This window comes from Lampetra fluviatilis, chromosome 49 (assembly GCF_964198595.1).
Source record: "Lampetra fluviatilis chromosome 49, kcLamFluv1.1, whole genome shotgun sequence".
NCBI lineage: Eukaryota > Metazoa > Chordata > Hyperoartia > Petromyzontiformes > Petromyzontidae > Lampetra > Lampetra fluviatilis.
This window is the reverse complement of record NC_136323.1, coordinates 552,135-574,269: the sequence shown is the minus strand read 5'-3', so window position 1 is coordinate 574,269 and position 22,135 is coordinate 552,135. Positions and strand designations below refer to the sequence as shown.

General features: G+C 52.5%; 1 protein-coding gene across 1 annotated transcript in view; it reads right to left on the bottom strand.

The window, feature by feature from the left end:
- The window catches only part of SARDH (sarcosine dehydrogenase), a 91,026-nt gene extending 69,388 nt beyond the window's left edge, over window positions 1-21,638 (bottom strand). The window contains exons 1-8 of the mRNA XM_078877830.1: window positions 21,154-21,638; window positions 9,360-10,228; window positions 7,568-7,746; window positions 4,208-4,387; window positions 3,748-3,871; window positions 2,461-2,561; window positions 1,600-1,704; window positions 532-661 (exon numbers count right to left, since the gene is read on the bottom strand). Coding sequence (XP_078733956.1) covers window positions 532-661; window positions 1,600-1,704; window positions 2,461-2,561; window positions 3,748-3,871; window positions 4,208-4,387; window positions 7,568-7,746; window positions 9,360-9,714 — 1,174 coding nt within the window. The 5' untranslated portion in view covers window positions 9,715-10,228; window positions 21,154-21,638. The remainder of the gene's footprint in view (window positions 1-531; window positions 662-1,599; window positions 1,705-2,460; window positions 2,562-3,747; window positions 3,872-4,207; window positions 4,388-7,567; window positions 7,747-9,359; window positions 10,229-21,153) is intronic.
- Between the last annotated feature and the right edge of the window lie 497 nt (window positions 21,639-22,135).

The window sequence follows — 22,135 nt, the reverse complement described above, 5'->3', positions numbered from 1 at the left end:
CCCAGGCTCTCAGCAGTGCTGGCTCAGTACTTTCCCTCTCTCTCTCTCTCTACGTATGACCGGGCGAATAACAAGTTACATAAGTCTACGTCCACATTAGTTAGCCAGGAATTGGCTTCAGCTGATATGTGGTGGATATGATTCAATGCCTCCGCTGAGCTTTCGGAGTTCACAGTGGTCCAACTGCCGTGTGGTCGATGGTCCGGTTGGCGATTTCGCAATCATTGACGGGGTTTTCACGACTTTCCAGAGGTCACAGTGGGAGGATCTGACGCGAGATGGAGCGGATTCGATTTTTTTAAACAAACCGTTCTTGTTTCGGTGTAAATTCACTCTCCGAGATTTTGCGGCGATCAGGCCCCAGGCGCTCGCTCGGGATGTCGGTACTCGGCCAAACCCGTCGCCGTTTTCCTCCGAAACGCCGAAGCCCGAATTGTCACGGGCTCCGTGGCCGCGCCGGAGACCGCGCGAGCGCGCCGAGCCAGCCGGGCCACCGCCAATCCCCCCCGGCACGCCACGGCCGAGCCTCACCGGGGCCGCACACGGTGGACTTGATGCCGGTGTTGGCGAGCGTGGGCACGCGGTTGACGGCGCCCTCGATGTGCTGCGCGAAGACGTCCCAGTCGAGGTCGAACAGGCCGAACGCGAAGCTGTCGGAGACCTGCGCTCGACGCAGGAGAGAGAGAATTAGAATCAATCAGAATGTTTATTTATATGGCAGGAGGAGGAATCCGATGAGCTATGAAGCTCCTGTTTCACAAATGTCCAGTATGGGCACGGGGTCAGCAAAGTTACAGCAGTGCAAAATAGATAAAATAGTAAGAAAGTAAGAAAAAATTTGTAAATATATAATGTACTCATGATAAAGTCCGATTTATCAAGCTTGGGGAAAAGCAGCAAAAACAACAACAATGCAGTTCCAGTAGACAGCAAGATAACGCCACACAGCAGGAGTCCATCAATACAACGGCACATCAACATTGAACTACCGATACACGGGTAATGATCAAAGTTACTAATCACGTTCGCAAATGTGACTGTGTCCAGCACTAATCTCCTGCTTCAGGATATTTTTTGATGGAACATTAACGATATTAAGTAGGGAACAAGGTTGTTCCAAAACGGTGCTGCAACGGCAAAGGCTTTGTCACCTTTTACAATTCTTAATTTCAGGGATATTTAAAAGGCAATTCGACAGACGTCTGAGGTTTCTTGGGGTTGACAATGGGGACAATGAATGAGCCAGGTACAGCGCAGGTTTGCCAATCAGAATATTGTGGATGAACAGGACGCAACGTAGACTTCTTCTCTGATCAGTTGAGAAAGGCCCCCTCGCCCACTGAACAGCGACGTGTTGCACCGGGGCTACGACGACGACGACGAAGCGAGAGAGGCGAGAGCGGTGCCCCCCGCGACCCGCCGCTTTCAGAGACCACAGCAGCAGCAGCAGCAACTCAACACGCCCCTCGGTGACGCGCCCCAAAACGCGTCGCGCGACTTGCCGCGCGGTGCTGAATTGTGCGCGTGTTATAACTCGTCCTTGTCAATGTGTGGCTACGTCGGGCGATGAGGGGTGGGGGCGGGTAACGGGCTCCGTACCTCCTCCCAGAAGACGGGGTTGGACTCGTACCCCCCCACGGACAACGCGTCGCCCTGCAGGCGCAGGTACACGGAGGCGTCGTGGTCTCGGACGTTGGGCATGTTCTAGGGCAAACGCACACAACAAGAAACATCGTGCTCTCATCGCTTCAAATGAGGTAACAAAAGGCAGCAGCTATTAAACCATGTTTTGTTAATATATTTTAATAGGGAAGGTACACTGAGCTACATAGCTCTTAGAAGCGACCTCGCCACAAACAATAGCTCAATTAAGTGGCTTATGACGTGGACATTTATAGCAGCCAAATACTCTAAACGCGTCATGGAGTTTATAAACGTGGAGGGATCAACCAGAATACCCGGAGAAAAATCCACGTGACCATGGGGAGTGAGACACCCAATCCCCAAATATACAGCAGACGTCAGGGTCGGGATCGAACCCAACGCCAGGCGAGGGTTGTTAACATCTCCTAGCCACCGTGGCACGCTGGTCTATCGTTAAACCAGGTGAGACCTGAAGAGGCCAGAATGGAGTCTCATTGCTCGTGTGCGCGCATAGCCTAAACAGACGACTGTCTTGGGGGAAGCACCGTTAGTGAGCACGGCACACGAGAGGGTGGGTGGCCAGCACCACGTCGGGCTACTTTTGTCTCCCGAGTGGAGAGATTTACACACCGCACCACGTACTCATCTGAGGCTAAGTCGACCTAGGAGAGGCCCCAGGACCGGTCCAGATAATCGTCACCGGTGTTCACCGTGAGCAGGAATGAATTCGGGTCCCCGAGTTCGTAGAGCAGCGTGCTAACCACTGCACTACCGCTCTCTCCACACACACACACACACACTCGCCGCAAGGGTTACCTGGATTCCCTCAATGCGCTCCGTCACCACGTACGCGTGGTGCATGGCGCAGAGAGGCACATTCACGCCCGCCATTCGTCCCAACTTCCTCGCCCACACCCCTGCAAAGAGAAGTGCACCCATTGAGGCTGGCGTGCCACGCAGGTGGACGGGGGCGGGGGGTGAACTCCACCAGAGCCGGCCGCAGCCGGGACTCATTTAAGACTCACAATTGAGTTTCGAGTCAGATCACGTGAGTAAAAATGTGCGTCGTGATCCCTCCTCCACCCGACATGGCCAATAAATAAAGTTTCCACGTGGCGAACAATCACGATGAACAAACGCGGCGCGTAGCAGCGCAGGTGGGTGTTGTGAAGCGGTTGTTAAGCGCGTGGACGGCTCTGCAACACAACGCAGTGCAAGTCTCTCTTGCGGGTGAGTCCTGCGGTCAGTCGCATCGATGCAGTGGGTGAGCACACGGCCTCGCGCAAGCTCCCCTCCCCCACGGGGCCGGAGCGGGGCCCTCTCCCCACGTGCCCCCCCCCCGCCCCCCCGCCCCCTCAGTCTGTGAGGAGTGTACATGCCCCCCCATCTATCATAGAGCTCTCAAGGTGCAAGAAGTAGAACACGCTCTGCTTTACTTTAACCCTTCTAACTCAGCCCGTCCCAATGGGATTTCACTGAAAAAAGAAATCCTGACATGGGCATCAAGTTCCATAGCAGTCCCGATGAAGGAACCCTTTTTGACCCATTAATTGTACCAAATAGACTGCCTAACGACCGGAACGTAAAATTTCCACCAAAGGCTCAGAAGCACTGTAAACGGGAGATGAACCCCCAACTCAATACTCATATGAGCAGATCACCACTTTGACTTGGCTACGAACACGAATTAAACGATGCTAACCTACATACATTTTTTTTATCCGGTGAGATCCACTGAGCTATTGAGTCTTTTTGAGGAGCGATCTGGCCACAAATGATTCATCCACTAAAGAGGTTTACAACGTGGAAATGTAAAGCAGCCAAATGCTCTAAATGCTTGCTGATTATAAATGTGGAGGAGAAAATCCGGAGGACCCAGAGAAATCCACACGACCACAGGGAGAGAGAGAGAGACCGCAAACCCCAAACACACAGCAGGCGTCAGGGTCGGGATCGAACCCACGACTTCCTGTATACCAGGCGAGGTAGTTAACATCTCGGCACCGCAGTGCCCCATTCACACTGGTGGCGGCGGAACCGGAGGTCATTACCGCACACTGTCACTGTAGGCCGTCACTGTAGGCCGTCACTGGAGGCTGTTACCGGCACAGTTGACGACGCAGGGCGTGTGGATGACGCCGTGCTGCGTCTCCACGGCGCGCACCCTCGCCACGCCCAGGTCGTCCTCCTCCACGCGCACGCCGGTCACCGCGCAGTTCTCCACCACCTGCAGCAGCAGCAGCAGTAGCCACACACAGGGTCGTCGCGCTAAGTCCTCGCTTCACACGTGGTGTTCACACAACGCCTTGTCCCTAAAACGCGGTCCTATCACGAGGGAACACTTTTCGCGCAATGTGGAACGCGCACCGTTATAACGCGGCTTCTGAGCACCGCGTCTCCGGTACTCAACCTTGCATCTGTGCAGACTCAACACCTTCTCCTTGCGCCGCACCCACCCTCAACACCGGGCCTCCCACACCCCGGGACCTGCGCCCCCTTCTGTCGTCCGCCACACCTCCCACCCTCGCCGCCCACTGCCAGGGGGACGCCGCAGTCTACCCACCTGGGCCCCGCGTGCCGTGGCGGCGCGGGCCAGGGTGGAGCACGTGCCGGCGGGGTCCATGGTGCCGTCGCCCGGCACGTACAGCGTCCCGTAAAGGTCGTCGACGTTCATGAGCGGGTAGAGCGCCTTGGTGTCAGCGGGAGACAGCACGTGCGACTCGATACCGTACGCCTTGCCCAGCTGGGGGCACGGAGGGAGGGGGACGTGGAGGAGGGTCAGTGCCATCCGCTGCGATCACCGCCACCGCCACCGCCGTCGCCGTCGTCGTCGTCGTCATCATCACCGTGGAGCAGACCGTTTCGTAAATCTATTTGTCATTTCAAAGGCGGATTGAGAAACTTCCCTGGGTGGCGGCAACGGTTACAAAAGTTCAAGTTTTTGACATAGGGCCCTACATTAATAATAAATGCCAATGCATTTTCAGGCAAATATAACAAAAAAATATCAATTGCTGAGGTCTCAAGGGGGAGGTGATCACCCCATCACCCCCCCTCCCCACTCCAAAGAAAGCGGATATATACAAAGGGTGTGCAGCGGGGGCTGCCAGGACAAGATGATTATTCTTCTTCTTCGTGAGTTGACTTTGAGGCAGCACTGTTCATGTAAAGGGATAAGAGAGAGTGGATCCACGATCTGAGGCTTCAGGGACTCCTCTTCCACGGCTGCCAGACGTCCAATGAATTGTTTCTAAATGTTCCGCAAGATTACTTGAGAAGCGTCTAATTTTTTTGTTTACGAGATATAAGCAGAACTTTAATAAAGAAACAAAGATATATAAAAGTCCAATCAGCCTATCAGCTTTCCAGACAAATATTATCAAGAGACATTCATTCAAGGAAGCAAACTCAGGACCGGTTTTGACATTCTGGTTCTCATCAGCAGTCAGCCTTGTTAATCCAATGCAGCTGGATCAGCTGATCACACTGGCATCCGAGTCTGTGGCTGCGTTATTGCCGCCACCACCACAGAGTATCTGCGTGGAGATTAGAAAGTGAATTATTTATCATGTCAAAGGCTTTTTATTTAAGTCAACATATACAACCAAACATTTGCCTCCTCTCTAAAACAAGGTTACATGAGGTTACATCATTTAAAACTGTCATGATAGCTGACAGTACTCTGTGCCGAAATTGGGTTGCTTTAAATGTTAGATGATACTGTCCCGAGTGAAGGAATACATTGGGGGTTTTTTAACTTCATCTCCCGAAATTATGTTTTTAATATAATTTGCATTGATTGTGGTGGTCGGTATCGAACCCACAACCTCCTGAAAACCCGGCAAGGCAGTCAACATCTCCTAGCCACCGTGGCACCCGCTCCGGGTACTCCAGATTCCTCCAACAAATAAAACATGAAATATAATATAAAACATGAAATATTATATAAAATATAATATAAAACATGAAATATAATATAAAACGTGAAATATATTATAAAACATGCCTTAATAATCAAATGGGAAGAATAACATACCAGTGCAGGATCCTCCTGTAAAAATGTCTTAATACTTAAGAAATGATCTACGTTTGTTAATCAGGTGACACCTCCCACTAATCACGTGACTTCTGCGTAGCCACTCCCATTCTGAATCGCTCCCCTGTCCCCGCCCCCCGTGGAAACAGACTCCGCCGCTCCTCAGTGCAGCAGCAGCATCGCTGCCCTCACGGAGCCTCTTCCTCCCCATCCTCATCATTCCACACCTTTTAGCCCCTTTTGACATCCATTCCCTCAGTATGTTGCTTCTCTCTTCCCTTTCCAGTTCCTTTTGTGTTTCGATTTAAAGCTTTCGTGACTGCATTGTATTTTATTGTTTTATTTTTATTATTTTATTATTTCCCTTCTACGTGACTTTACCGAATGAACCAAGAAGATTAATCCTTTTGTGTTTTCCATCCTTGACTCTCCTTCCTGTGGTGTGCCACGAGTAATAGGTTGCTCGTTTTACCGATTACACCTGGTTATTAACATTGTCTTTATAGTAAGACAGCACAGGCATGCGTGCTGTGTTGACTCCACCACTAGATGGGCCACTGTGGACAGGCTCACACGAGCAGCACCCGCCCCGGCAGTCTGGAAGCTAAACACAGGAGTCGGTGTGTGCATGCGCGAGTGTTGATGCTTGTGTACAGCCAAATAATAACGGCAAGTGGATGGTTTAAGAGTGCACGGTCACTGTTAGCTCTTTGGATGCAAATATTGATCCAGTTGGTTAATGGCTCAACACAATACAAACAAATGGATAAGCACTTCATTATATAAATACACGAGTGGGCTAAATGTGCTGACTCCACAGTGAAGACAAAGTACCCTTTTCATCTGCGTTCCTAAGAGTTATGAAGGCAACAGGGGAACCACTTTGCATGGCAGAAAAATGGGAAATCGTTATTCACACGAACAGGTTGAACAAAAAAAATCCGACAATATGTTCATTTCAAAGTAAAGGCGCAGCCCTGCAATTACCTCCCCACTGCTGGCGGAAGGGCTTCAGCTCGGAGGAGCTGCTGATGTCTGATGTAGACCAGTGGATCTTGTTTTCTTTTACCAGTTAAGGCCCACTGAGCTATGCACCTGGCCACAAATGATCACTCAATGAAGTGGCTTGTCACGTGTAAATTTCTAGCAGCTAAATACTCGAAACGCGTGATGTTGATTCTAAATGTGGAGGGAAATACCGGAGAAAAACCAGAGAAACATCCACACAACCACAGGGAGAATATGAAAACTCCAAATATAAAGGTGTCATGGTCGGGATCGAACCCCGGACCTCCTCCTGCACTCTAGGCGAGGCAGATGTGGGCCGCGCTTTGTCTGGGAGGAAACCAGAGTGCCTCGAGGCAGCCCATCAATGTTTTTTATAAATGTGGTTAAACTGGAGCTTTCTTCAGTTCCTGATGAAGCGCCCAGAATGTGGACTGAAACGTCGGACATCGTGCCGAACAACACGCAGTACAACCAAAATACGTGTCCTAGAAAGTCGAAGAGAAGTCAGTCTTGGAGATAGTCGGTGCTGGAGATAGCAGTCAGTGTTCGAGATAGGAGGCAGCATTGGAGATGTGAGTCAGTGTCATTAATGTGTTAGAGATAGGACTTGGTGCTAGAGATGGTAGATGGTGTTAGATATATAGCATAGATAATAGATAATAGCAAACAGTTATGGATATGGTAGACAGCGGTAGAGATAGGAGGAATTGAATTGGAACTCTAATCAGTTTCCGAACAAGCCCCCAAGCATGTGAATGGAAACGTCGGACATCGTGTCCGCACGCCACACGCGGCAAAACCCGCAAAACCCCCACGCGGCGGAGGCTTTGGGGAACGAGCGCGCGGACAGCAGCGGTGGCGGCCGTGCCCTTCACGTACGGACATGAGGCGCTTGTACTCGTCGAGGCGCTGGCGGTTGGAGGCGATGAAGAGCCCCCCGTTCTGGATCCAGCCGGTGTGCAGGCCCGTCTCGCGCTCCAGGTCTTCCGAGACGACGCGGCGCGTGTGCCTCAGCAGCTCCACCTCCGTGTCGCTCGGCCGCAGCTGCCATAGCAAGCCTGGGGCCCGGACAACATCGTCGTCGTCGTCATCGGTGCCTCTGTCTCTACGCTCGGTCGTCCGCCGTGTCTCTCTCTCTCCGCCTCCCGTCACCCTGCGCTTTGTTCGTATGGCTGATGTAGATGCAGCGCAACGACTACAATCTCACATTCCGGTGGGTCAAGTCAGACAACCGAGTCAGGAGTAGCGGAGTGCGATGTATCCTTCGTATTTGTGGATCGGGCATTGCGTCGTTATGCGTTTGTACGGTCTGTCCTGGATGACCGCAGTTGCAACACTCCTGGAGAGTTTTACATTTTCCGTTTCTGCATCATCAGGTATCCGCATCTGCTGCTGCCATGGCTTGTGCAGTGGATGCGATTTTGCGGTGGACCATGAAGAGAAAAAGAAGACCCTGCACTATGGCTCGCATCAGCACGACTCACAACCTCCTCCTGCTCTCTGCACCGAGAAGCAATTACGCCTCTGCCGGGCGTCGATTCTCCACGGCAGCCCCCCCCCCCGCCGTGTGGAGCGCGACCACTGTCATCCCGCTGCTGCTGCTGCACATTCACAGCAGTAAGCGTTCAACCCACGCCGACTTTGAAGAGACATTAAAGGCTTCCACCTCTATCCCTTGGCTTTTTGAGCCACGCTGAGCTTGACTCCGCAAATCAGTCGTGGTCATCTAGATACGTTAAATATTGCGCACATTATGCATTGCATTAGTATTATCAGCAGCGTCATCATCATCATCATCATTTTTCGATGAGTTTCCGGGTTGCCCCAATTGTTGTTTGGTATGATGTCTGACTTTTCCTTCCATGTGCTGTAAATTAATTCAGTTCCTGAAGAGCGATACAGCACAGCTGCGATAACCTATGCATCAGTATCATACAATCTTGATTTGAAGCTTTCGTGACTGCAGGATTCCATACTCTTTGGTTCTTTCGGTAAAGTCATGTAAGTATAAAATCAATAGACCACGACGTTTCGATCGCAACACGAGCAACCGTCATCAGGTGAAACAAGCACAGCAGCAGATCTGCTGACGTACAGTCACCACCGCACACAAGGGCACGGATTCTGCTCATCGCCAATCGTGATTGGTTGCAATGGCAAGGGGCCAAACTCTTCAGAGGGCAACTGTTGACTTGCCAATGCAAAGCACTGCCACTGAAATCTATTTTACCGTGAAAGATATGGATAAGGATTTTAATGTAAATAGTGCTTAAACGTCTAAGAAAATCACAGCACCCTACACCGCATCTCAACCATTCCCAAGCCTGCCGCAGTTTTGCCAAGCGGACTCCCAGCGGCAGCTGCACCCCCCCCACCTCAGCACAGGATTCCTGTGGCGCCGGCTGGCAGGGGGACATTGGCCTGCCGGTGGGAGGAATGTCACCTTGCAGTTTTGTCTTTCTTCTTCAAAATCAACGAGAATAATTAGCACTAAATTAACCATTGTGATGACAACGATTAGCACGGTTGGCTACATACGGGGCGAAAGAAGTCCAACAACACACATATTGACAATATTGATGACATTGATGATATTGGCGACAATGCCGATGACCATAACGATTATAACGATCATAACGACGATGACGATGACAATGATGAGCCCACTCACCGGCCGTGTGCCAGGTGGTGCCGGCGGTGAGCCGGTCCCTCTCGAGCAGCACGGCGTCCGTCACGCCGGCCTTGGCCAGGTGGTAGAGCGTCTGGCATCCCAGGCTACCGCCGCCCACCACCACGACGCTCGCGTGCCGCGGCAGCGCTTTGCTGGGAGCGCCGGGATCCTTCGCCCCGCCGCCGCCGTCCTCCTTCAGCGTCTTGGCGTACGGCACGGCCTTCCCTGCCGACGGTGGCGACGACGACGACGATGACAACGACGATGATGACAACGAGGCCGCCACGGACAGGCCACGCGTTCCCCTGCTCAGCGAGCCCGGGGCCCGCGATAGGATCCGGCAAACCTGCGCCATCTCTCCTCGTTGTCAGTGACAGCGACAGATCGGTCCTCTTACTCGACGCACTCTGGTTTTCCTGCCACGTGTTCAGCTCGTTGGTATTGTTACTGCGTGTTACTTTACGCCGTTATTGTTCTACCAGTTTCGTGATTGATTGATTTTGTTGATCGTCCTCTCTTCCCACCCTCTCACTTGCCTGGTATCTTCTTGTGGCGTTACTCTTTGTCTGCTTGTGCTTTGTTAAAATCTATTTGCTTGACCTTCTTTTACAGATTTTAATTTAATTTCCTTGTTTCACAGTTAATCCTGCATTTAATAGAATCTTCTACCAATGGGTTACTTAAATTTGTATTACAGTTCTATTCTTGTTTCCCTGTCTCTCTTACCTTCTTTAGTTATTATTGCACATTTCTTTATCTTGTATTTCTGTGTTGTTTTAACTTTAAATTGTTTCCGTCTTTTGCTTCTTCCCTTGATTATCGTCCTGTTATTCCACTCACCTTTCCTCCTCTGTCTTCAAATGCTCAATCTGAAAAAGGAACAAACATATTATTTCATGAGCTGAAAGAGTTTTTCATTGCTGTGTCCAAAGAGTTTGAACTATATTAGGACCAAACAGGTCCACACATTAGAGTTTGGTATAGCAAATACGGCACCTAACACATTTCTAAGAGACACTATTAACCCGTTCCCGTTTCGAGACGTCTGCAAGTGGCAGGATGAGTGTCCCGATCACCGCTGAATCTCACAACGTGCAAGCCGCTCAGCGTGAATATGATTTAGAGAGAATTAGTGAAGTACCGGTAAGTACGCTGGACACCCAGGTTGAGGCACACGTATGTTTATTCAAGCTTGTCGGTACAGGACAGCACTAGAGGGGGTAGCGGCCCCCTCACCCGGATAACTGGGGATACACCCTAGCTAATCCTGACCTACTCCCAAGTCCTCCACTAACGGGCTAGGGGAGGCTAACTGGCCCGACACTGGTGAGTCGGGCTACGGTCTCCGGAGTCCCAGGGTACTGACCCTGGTTCACGGAACCACGCCTCTGGCTTGATCCTCCGCAGCCCTGACAAGGGCGGCGTCGAGGGGAGTCCAGGGCTTCTAACTAGGAGATCTTCCTTCTTCCTCCTTCGTTCCCAGACTGAGCCACGAGCTCTCTCTGTCCTCCCCCTTTATACCCCCCGTCAGGATCACAACCCCCCCAGGCTGCCTGATGCGGACGTCGCTGCGGGCACCCCCCCCGTGTACTCCCGGAGCTCCGCCCACTGTGTTTATTCCCCGTTGGATCCCATGCACCTACAGCCCTCCCGTAACAACCCTACATCACTCCCCCCATTACAGCTCGCAGCCGTCCCGGCTGCAACAATTCCAATAAAGGAACATTTACCCCTCAACCCCGTGTGTGCCTCATTTTTTTTTCAACAAAATGCAAATTGAACAACAACAACAAGAACAACAAGAAGAACAAGCACACCCCCGAAGGGAATGTCCGACGCACCCCCCCCCCCGTATAAATACGAAATCCGTAAAAGCGCGTATATACAACTAGCCAGGAACTCCCCCAGCACACACAGCACACCCACGACACACAACGCACCCACAACACACACACCCCGCCCACACACACAACACAACACACACAATGTGGCAGGAGCGCACCACCGACGCAGCATACAGTAACCATGACACGTGAAATAAAAAAAAAATTCTTCTTTTTGTATATTATAAGAGTCTGCGCATCTTAGCGCGCGTCCTTGCCGCAGGCCCGTCACACGGGGCAACCCCGGACGGCGGACCATCCGGTGGCGGCTGTCCCTTTCGAGATGAGGTCGCGATTGAAGTGGCGCGACCGTCGGCATCACCCGTGTGGGTTGTAGGGCATGAGCCCGTCATTCCCGGTGCACCTGTGGGTGGGACAGCCGGCAACACATCAGGCGAGAGCAGCGACGGACCCTCCGAGTCGGTCGACCCCCCACATGCTTGGCCCCGCGCGTGTGGAGTGGGCCCTCGCACCGCAACAAACGGTTTTAGCCTAGAGGGGTGTACAAACCACCGGCGCCTGCCCCATTTGATTCGAACGCACTGAGGCCTCAAAACCTCGACAACCTCGACGGGGCCCCGCCACGGGCGCACGAGTTTAGAGGAGGTCGCGAGCGGTACCTGGGGACAGTGCAGCCATGCCCTGTCCCCCAGCTTCCACTGCAGCACGTGCGCGCGAGCCAGCCTGAGGCGCTCGTTCGCCTTTTGACGCCTGTCAGAATTTAGCCTCGCAGCATCCCGCGCCTCAGTCAGTTTGTCAAGGTTAAATTTAACGTGTTCATCCAATTTAATTTTACCCAGCGGCGCGGGGATCTGCAGCTGTGCCGGAACAGGTGGGTCGGGTTCGCGGCCATACATAAGAAAGAATGGTGAAAATCCTGTCGCAGCATGGGGAGCCAATCTGTATGCCGCTAGAACCCCTTGAATTTGTAAGTCCCAATCAGTCTGTGAGTCCGAGACTTGCTGCGACAACATAGACGAGATGGTGCGATGCAGACGCTCGACCATCCCGTCCGTTTGCGGGTGATAAGGAGAGGTTCGAATTTTTTTCGTTCCTAGGAGATCACAGACTTGTTTTAGGAGTTTCCCGGAAAAATTTCTACCCTGGTCGGTCAGCAACCGCTCCGGAGCACCTTTGTCCATGACATAACCCTGGACAAAGGCGTCGACGATGGCTGCTGCCGACTGATTTGGCAGGGGCCAGGCCATAGGCCAGCGCGTAAAATATTCGACCCCAGTAAGCAAATATCTGTTACCCCTGGGGGTGGCGGGGAATGGCCCCAGAATGTCCAGTGCGACCAGTTCATTTACTCGGGAGACCTGGATGGACTGCAAGGGCGGGTTCGACTCCCGTGCCGGTGGTTTGCGCTGCGCACACCGAGGGCATGCTGCCAACAGATCAGTGACATCCCTTGTCATGCCTGGCCAAAAAAAATTCAGCTGGAGCAAGGAGAGAGTTTTCTGGGTCCCCAGGTGGAGGAGGCGCTCATGCGCAGCCCACACCACCTTACCCCGTAATCCCGAAGGGACCACCAGCCGGTGACGGTGGGATTTGCTGTCCCAATGCATGAGCAACCCTGCGTGCATGCCCCAAGCGTCGGCCTCACCCGTCCCCCGCCCCCTCTCTCCGGCGCGACGACGCAACGCGAGGAGGGAGGTATCCTCCATTTGGAGGCGCCCCCATTCATTAACGGGCAACCCAAGCAGGGAATCTTTCCCCTGTTCCGCGATATCATTGGTGACCAATGTTTCGTCATTGGCGGCGGCCGCCAGGACCGGAACCATCATGTCCCCTGCCGGCTTGCAACGCCCAGACCCCAGGAGGCATGCGCATTCGGAGGCGGTTGGCATCCGTGACAGAGCGTCAGCGTTGGTGTGGCGAACGCCCTTACGGTAGGTGGTTTCGAAATCGAAATCCTGGAGGACCTCCAACCATCGGGACAATTGTCCCGATGGCTGTTGAACCTTCAGGGCGTACTGCAGTGCCGCATGATCTGTGCGGACGGTGAAATGCCGACCGTACAGATATGGGCGATACTGTTGGATGAAATAGACAATTGCCAACAGTTCCCTACGGGTGACACAATATCTTTGCTCCGCTGGAGACAACACCCGACTGCCGTACGCAACCACCCGTTCCACGCCGTCAACCACCTGGGAAAGCACACCTCCAATACCCGTGTTGCTCGCGTCGGTGTCGAGCAAAAACGGCCTAGAAAAATCTGGGTAAATCAGGGGAGGAGCCTTTACCAGGGCGTCCCGAAGGGAGCAGAAAGCAGCTTCCTCCTCCTGACCCCAGTGGAACCGAACCCCTTTAGATGTTAACGCGTGTAGGGGTTTGGCAATCGTTGCAAAATTAGCGACGAAGCGTCGGTAATATGATGCGAAGCCAATAAAACTCCTGACCTCTCCCACCGAGGTGGGAGTCGGCCAGGAGCTGACACACTGCGTTTTGGCGGGATCGGTAGCAATACCCGAGCGCCCTACGATGTGCCCCAAATAACGCACCGACTCGCGTAACAAATGGCATTTCTGGGGCTTAAATTTCAAATTAGCAGCCCGCATCTTTAGGAAAACCGCCCGCAACCTCTGGAGATGTTCATCAAAAGTTTTACCAAAGACAATAACGTCATCCAAATAAATCAGGCACGATTCCCATTGCAATCCAGCCAAAACCAATTCCATCAATCGCTGGAAAGTTGCCGGCGCTGAGTGTAAGCCCATCGGCAACCGGTTGAATTGGAACAGGCCGTGCGGTGTACGGAAAGCAGTTTTAGGCTTAGAATCATCGTCCAGAGGAAGCTGCCAGAATCCCGAAAGTAAATCTAGTGTGGAGAAGAATCGCGCTCCCGCCAAGGCGTCCAGCGATTCGTCCATCCGTGGGAGCGGGTATGCGTCGGCAACCGAAATTTTATTAAGGCGCCGAAAATCCACGCAAAACCGCAACGAGCCGTCCTGCTTTTTAACCAGGACGATCGGCGCTCCCCAAGGGCTGGTGGAGGGAGAAATGATGTCGGCGGCTAACATGTCATCAACAGCCGATTTGACATGGTCCTTTTCGGCGGGACTTAACCGAAACGGATTTTGGCGAATTGGCGCGCTGTCACCCGTGTCAATATGGTGACGCAGCAGGTGAGTGCAACCCAAATCATATTTATCCCGACTGAAAACGTCGGAAAATTCCCTCAGTAGCGTTCTAAGCTGTTGGCGCTCTGAATTTGTCAGGTCCGTCGATCCCGCACAAAGCGCGTCGAGCCACCCTTCATCGCTGTCCGAATGTGGGAGCATTCGGGAAGCAGTGCCAACATGGTTCGCGACAGGTTCCTCGCAGGGTACCGGCGTCGCGTGAGCGAGCACCGTCCCTTGAGGAACCACCACTGTCTGCGACCCCACATTGAGGACCGCGATGAAAGGGTCCTCGTCCCCTCCTACGACGGTCTGGGCCGGAATCAAATTAGGTGCACTAACCCCGGCCCTAGACGGTCCCAGCAAAACACCCTGATCCCCTACGCCCTTAGCGAAGGGCTTACGAAGTTTCAGAGGCACTAGCATTTGAGCTCCCGGCGGCACACTAACTGTTCTGACGACGAACGCCGGTACCGTCGCGAACGCCGTCCGAGCCGCCGCAGGGGAAGTCAGGAAGGCCATGCGTCGCCCTGACGGAAGCTCAATGCATCCTTGGTCGATCAAAATACGAATGGGCATTTTGCCTAAGAAATCCGTCCCCAGCAGGCACGGAACCGCCAGCGAGGAGGAAACGAAAATCGGCCCCGACAATTTGATGTCCCCAATAGAAATTTGCGCTCGAATCTGTCCCATGATGCCGAGAGAGCCCCCGTTAGCGGCATAGAATGGGACGTTAACCGGCATTAAAGGCCGGCTTTGTACGGGCAGAATATTGTAAATTAATTCCGAAATGATTGTCGCCGATGCCCCCGTATCGACCAAGATGCGTACTTCTACCCCGTCGATGTGTCCGACCACGGCCGACGACCCTGACGACGCGGCTACCACGCGATGGGCCAACACGGACCACTGTTTGGGCTCGATTTGAGTCCCCGCAGTGATCCGCGTTGGCCCCTTGCAACGCGACATCGGCCCCCCGTTTGTTGTGGTGCGAGAGTGTGCAACGGGTGGGTGCTTTGGCCAAGCATGTGTGGTGCCGCGACTCGCCGGATCATGTTGCTGGAGCTTGGGAAGAGGAGGGCCGGCGTGCCGTCGAGGCGTCGTCCCGCGCTGTCGCGGAGAGCGGCACCCCGAGGCGACGTGGCCCCGGACGCCGCAGTTGAAACACCGCGGGAGCCCCGGTGGAGACGATGGGCGGTTGAAACGGCTTGACCCGTCCCGGGCCGAGCGTACTTCTTGCGCCTGTTGCCGTCGATGGTCGACGGCGAAGAGCTCCTCCGTCGGAAGGGTGGCTGCAGCCACCGCACGCCCTGCCGATGCCCTGCTGGCTTTCCGCCGCAGGGACAGAAGGTTGGCGTGAAGGAGGCGCGCCGCCTGAAGAGAGGTCATCTCAGCGTCCTCCTGTGCGACGACAGCGATGTCCAGGTCGTCTGCCAGGAGGAGTATTTTCTCCGTGACCATCGCGTCCACGCCATCGTCGTCCATACGGGGAAAAGCCGTCTTAGCCAGCGCTAGGAGGCTCGTCCTGTATGCCAGGGGCGACTCCTTTTCACCCCGCTTGCGCTCGTAGAACCGCTCTCTGCATTCTGCTGAAGGTCCATAGACCCCGGCCAGCAGTTGTAGCGCCTTCGGCAGAGTAGACCGCTTCTCTTTCGGCGCCGATGTGAGGGCGGCGAGCGCGTCTGCGTCGAGGAGCGCCGGCAGCGCGCAGAGGGCTTCATCGTCGGACCACCTTGCCATTTCTTGGTGGGCGATGAAGCGTCGCTGGAAGCCGCCCCAGTCGCCCTCTGCACCAACAAATTCTTTCAGCGGAGGCAGCCGTTGTTGCAGCGCAGCGTTCGCCTTGGAAGTCTGCAGGCTGTTATTCCCGGGACTCGGCTGTGCGTCGGCGCGAATGGCAGATGGAATCGCCTGTCGCCGATGTGATGACGCTCCCTCCGCCGGTGATGACGCAGCTGTCCCAGCGAGAGCGGTGTCGGACCCAAGGTTGAGCCCGGCCACGCCCTCTGCAGCTGCCGTAACGATGGCAGGAAATTCAAAGTTGGAGTCTTCAGAAATGGCGGGAAGGCGCTCAGGTCGACGACTCCCCTCGCCCCGTGGTGGACCACCAGCCCCCAGCCGCGTGATGTTTTCCAGCGTGGCGGCAGCGGCGTACAGTAGCTCCGCCAGTCTCTCGTGAGCCAGCCGTAGCGCGTCTGGCTGCGGCCCCTCCTCATGCCGATGCCCCGGTAGGAACGCGTCGGCCCCCGGCTGCGCCATGTCTTGGTGAGCCGTCTCGGGCTCAATGACTTCAGCAGTGTCCCCCTCCGGTACTCTGGCTCGAGCTGTCTGACGTGTATCCATGTTCGTAATACTTCTGACCCCAGATGAAGTACCGGTAAGTACGCTGGACACCCAGGTTGAGGCACACGTATGTTTATTCAAGCTTGTCGGTACAGGACAGCACTAGAGGGGGTAGCGGCCCCCTCACCCGGATAACTGGGGATACACCCTAGCTAATCCTGACCTACTCCCAAGTCCTCCACTAACGGGCTAGGGGAGGCTAACTGGCCCGACACTGGTGAGTCGGGCTACGGTCTCCGGAGTCCCAGGGTACTGACCCTGGTTCACGGAACCACGCCTCTGGCTTGATCCTCCGCAGCCCTGACAAGGGCGGCGTCGAGGGGAGTCCAGGGCTTCTAACTAGGAGATCTTCCTTCTTCCTCCTTCGTTCCCAGACTGAGCCACGAGCTCTCTCTGTCCTCCCCCTTTATACCCCCCGTCAGGATCACAACCCCCCCAGGCTGCCTGATGCGGACGTCGCTGCGGGCACCCCCCCCGTGTACTCCCGGAGCTCCGCCCACTGTGTTTATTCCCCGTTGGATCCCATGCACCTACAGCCCTCCCGTAACAACCCTACATTAGTAACGACGTTGTTTTTAAAGACATTGTTACTCACCGCAGTAAACCGTAGCGACACGCCCGCACTCTACGATGGCAGGCGACAAACTGTGCCGCAAGCCCTCCCCCGTGGCCTTTTTTGTCTGTTTGAAATACAGATTTTTGTGTATATTAAGTTTTATTTTGTGCACGTATTGCATAGTGGTTATGTAATGTATCATAATTTTAATGTGCCTTATTATACAACGTTGTTTATGTATTTGGTTTATGTGATGTGGGTAATGCGTGCATTGTACGTATGGGTTAGTTATATGCATTGTTTATTATGTGCATGAAACATTGTGCGTACTGTATGCAATTATGAATAGTTTGTTGCGTGTGTGTCTGTTATAATACTTTCCAAGCAGGCCTTTGCCCGTAGCCTGCATTGCTGTTTTTATTTCCAATGCTGGCCAGGGAATATTTGCAATGGAACTTCGTGTAAAGATGCTAGATTGGGTAAAATGCATGTCTGAGCAAGAAAATAGCCTCAAGACATTTATGCTGGCCACGTCTCTCTCTGAGAAGGCCACAGCTTGGCATCATGCCAGTGACCAATGACGGCCAAAGCTGCTGCTTGCTGCTATGCTCCACAAAATCGCAATTCCAATCCGTCTCCTCCGATTAGCACGGTTGGTTACATACAGTGCGAAAGAAGTTCAACACACATACATACACACTGCCCATAGACTTACACTACCCATAGACTCAACACTACACCTCCCATTAGCATGGTTGACTATGTACGGTGCGAAAGAGGTTCAACATGCATACATACACAGGCCTGAGATGTGGATTTTTTTCGGATTAGTCCGGCAAACGGGAGTGCATCCTGCACGCGTCAGTGAGCATGAGGCACCCTGAGTGGAGTTCAATCGGCATAAGAGTTGCCTACACAGATGCAGAGACAAACAGGGGTAGCAAGTGGCACGCGTGCACAGAATGTTGTGATGAAGAGCAGTAGGGCTGGAGCGATGCATCAACGAAAATGTATTCTTTATCCAATTGATGCAAGCATGGGAGATAGAACATCACTTTGATTTACTAAACTCTATTTAGCGATGCGAGTATAAAAATCGGCATTCATTATTATACCATTGTGCCTGAAGAGGAAAGTGTATAGTAATAGTATAATTTACACAACCTATAAGCCCTACATCCTTTTGGGAGGGCATACATTCAGTAGCACGGATCGAACACAAGCAAACTCTGGACTGGTTTTGACGTGCAATATCCCATCAGCAGAGCCAGGCTTGCTTGTGTAGCAACACCCTGCTTAGTAAACTAAGTTGCCTCCGTTTCTCCAAACAAGCAGTGGAATGGTTAAAAAATTACCTCTCTTCTCGCACCCAAACTGTATTCATAGATGCTTGGAGGTCAAACAGTGTTAAGATAACAAAAGGGGTTCCACAGGGTTCCATCCTCGGCCCCCTCTTGTTCTCTCTTTATGTCAATGACTTGGGCACTGACCTGGATCATTCCAGGGTAAATCTGTTGCAGATGACACGATACTGATTACTGCTGGCCACTCTCTGGATGACGTGATTGCTAGGCTCCAGGGTGATTTCAACAAACTACAACATCAGCTAGTTGCTCTTAAACTCGTCCTGAATACCTCCAACACCAAGGTGCTATACTTCTCACCAGGACTAAAGCAGAAAGTTATTTTTCCCCAATTACATTCCTTAAATAATTATCAAATAGAGCAAGTCAAGATCTATAAGTATATTGGGGTCATCTTTGATTCAAAATTGAATTTTCAAGATCACATTGATTATATTGGTCAAAATAAAAAAGTGGTTTTCTGGATAATAACTCTTTTTCAGAAGCGACCTGGCCACAAGTGATAGCCCAATTAAGTGCCATTATCGTCTCGAAATTTCTAGCGGCCAAATACTCGAAACGCATGTCCATTCTAAATGTGGAGGGGAAAACCGGAGGACGACCACAACCACATAGAAGATATGTTGATCAGCTCACGTGCAACAGGAGCGGGATTGGATTGTGGCGACGCAATAGGCCGTGGGGCTGATGGTGAATCATTGTTTTCGGCGTGCACACGTTACAGAGCGCAATGGCCACGGGGAAGATGAAGCCACGTAACACCGAGCAGTGACCTGTCAAGTTGAAAGTTGCGTTTAGTTGAAAGTTGCGTTTAGTTTAAAGTTGCGTTTAGTTTAAAGTTGCATTTAGTTTAAAGCTGCTTTTAGTTTAAAGTTGCTTTTAGTTTAAAGCTGCTTTTAGTTTAAAGCTGCTTTTAGTTTAAAGTTGCTTTTAGTTTAAAGTTGCTTTTAGTTTAAAGTTGCTTTTAGTTTAAAGTTGCTTTTAGTTTAAAGTTGTTTTTAGTTTAAAGTTGCTTTTACTTTAAAGTTGCTTTTAGTTGAAAGTTGCGTTTAGTTTAAAGTTGTTTTTAGTTTAAAGTTGCTTTTAGTTTAAAGTTGTTTTTAGTTGAAAGTTGTTTTTTGTTGAACCAGGCGAGGGAACTCAAGAGACCAAGAAGAGACTCATTTGCAAACGTGGCCTGGGCCAACAAAATGACACAACCATGAACAAAGTCGAGCACTGCTCCAGCAATGAAGTATAGCAATCAGAATAAACACAAAAATACGTGAACTGCGAGATGCACTCATCAATAGATAGTGGAGTGAACAACACACCAGCTGAGTGTGCCGAGCAGGAGCTTACTCTTGTGGACCAGGTGGCTATGAGAAACAGCTGCATGCACACCGAGGCTGCAGAACACCCCGATTGCTGTTGAAGGTTTAAGAATATCAGTGTCGCATAAATAACATTAACAACGTGAAGATGTATCCCTCCTCAAACAAGCATGGCCAATACTCATTGTTGGCGATGGTGGAAATTCCATATTTCCATGGTGTTGGATATTCGCATTTACTGCTACGATATCAAACTATTAAACTGTTTTATTTTACCAGGTAAGGCTCAATGAGCTATATAGCTCCTTTTCATAAGCGACCTGGGCACAAATGATTGCTCAACAAAGAGAATTATCATGTAAACATTTATAGCAGCCAAACACTCAAACACGTTTCTAAACGTGTAGGCTGTGGCGTAAAACCAGAGGACCCGGAGAAAAATCCACGCGACTACAGCGGAGAAAGACCCCGCAAACTCCAAAAAATATACAGCAGCAGGCGTCAGGGTCGGGATCGAACCCACGACCTCTTGTACACCAGGCGAGGTAGTTAACATCTCCTAGCCACCGTGGCGCCCATCATATAAAGCAGAGGTTCGGCTGACGGAATACTATACTGCAGTCATATCTGGGGTATGGCACCCAAATCCTAACGACCTCAGAATTCAGCATCCAGCAGTCAGGGTGACTCCAGGCACTTGCTCACCGGTGAACAGCCGCCTCCACGTCACTCTTATCGCTACTACGTTGGGAAACAACGTTCCCAGCACCAAACAGTTTGAATACCACAGCGAATTGACCATGGACGCATGGTACACAGTTATCCAATTCATGGTCAACAGGGGTTGCTTGCTTGCTTGCTGTATATGAGCGCGATCTGTTGCTTTCTAAACCGGGCAACTTCGAGTGTCTGCTTGCACGTGGACGTCCGACTCGTTGCATGCGCAATCTTCCACGCAGACGCGCTTCGGTGTCATAACCAAAGTCGCGCGGAACTGATCGCTCCAAGTGTGGAACCCGCACGAAGCGAGTGTCGCCGTTAGAGGAGAGAACACGAGCTCTGGGCTCGTCTGACTTCACGGAGGACTGCAAGAGCTCAACAACTTCGTGTTTGCGTTTCGTCTGTCAGCCCGTCTCCCCGCATCTCCGATGAGCACACTCGCCTACGCACGGAGCGACAGAAGTTTAGTAGACAGGCGTTCTTAACTTACCGGGCTGGAATCTCGCTCGCTCGCCCGCCCGTCTGCCAGCACGGAGCGAGCGGTGGTGGATACGTCGGGGTCCACGACTACAACAACAACCATCACCACCACCCTGGGGAGCCGGGGGAGTGGGGACGGAGCTCTTCAGACCAATGCCACTCCCCGGGGCTGCTGGAGGGGGGGGTGTGCCCCGTGTTCTTTGCGACCATTGGTGGAAGCCAGGAATTAGATAACTCGCTGCTGCTATTGCAGCAGCTGCTGCTGAGTTGGCAGTGGTGCTGAGTGGTGCACCGAGAGAGAGAGAGGCGGGTTCTCAGGCGCGCTTCTCCGCGTCTCCCCGCCGCGCTGCACACGCGCCAGGCCGAGAATGCGGCTCCCGCGAGACAAACGCAGCAGCAGCAGCAACGCGCGCGTGGCTCTCATCCTTGCACAGCACAGGCAAGGATCCCCCGGTACGACATGCTGCTGCAGCCCTGTGCCAGACTTCTGTTTGACTCTCATGCGGGAATCCCACGGCGGAGAGAGCGCCTCGTAGCGGCCAGAGGCTAAAGAAACAGAATGAGCGGAGATTTTAATTTATTAAATTTAAATAAAAATGTATTAACGTGGTCGCGTGGATTTTTCTTAGGATCCTCCGATGTTTCCCTCCACATTTAGAAACATGCGTTTAGATTATGTCGCTGCTGCGATACATGTCCACACATGATGATCATGGTGGTGGTGATAAATCACTTGGATGAGCTACATCATGAGTGGCCGGGCCTCCTCTGAACACGAGCTGATCGCTCAGTGGGTGGCTCCTCGCCGTATCCCATCTCCTTCGAAGCAACGAGGGTTGGTGGTGGAACACGACAAGTCGGCCATGCCCCCTTCCCGTGCGTGTCGAGGAGCCGCCACACACCCTGGTTCGCCAGGAGACGGCGGTGCCAGCACGTGTGGACGAATGCCATCTGTTCCTTCTGCCACTGAGTAGCTCATTGAGGGGGGGGGG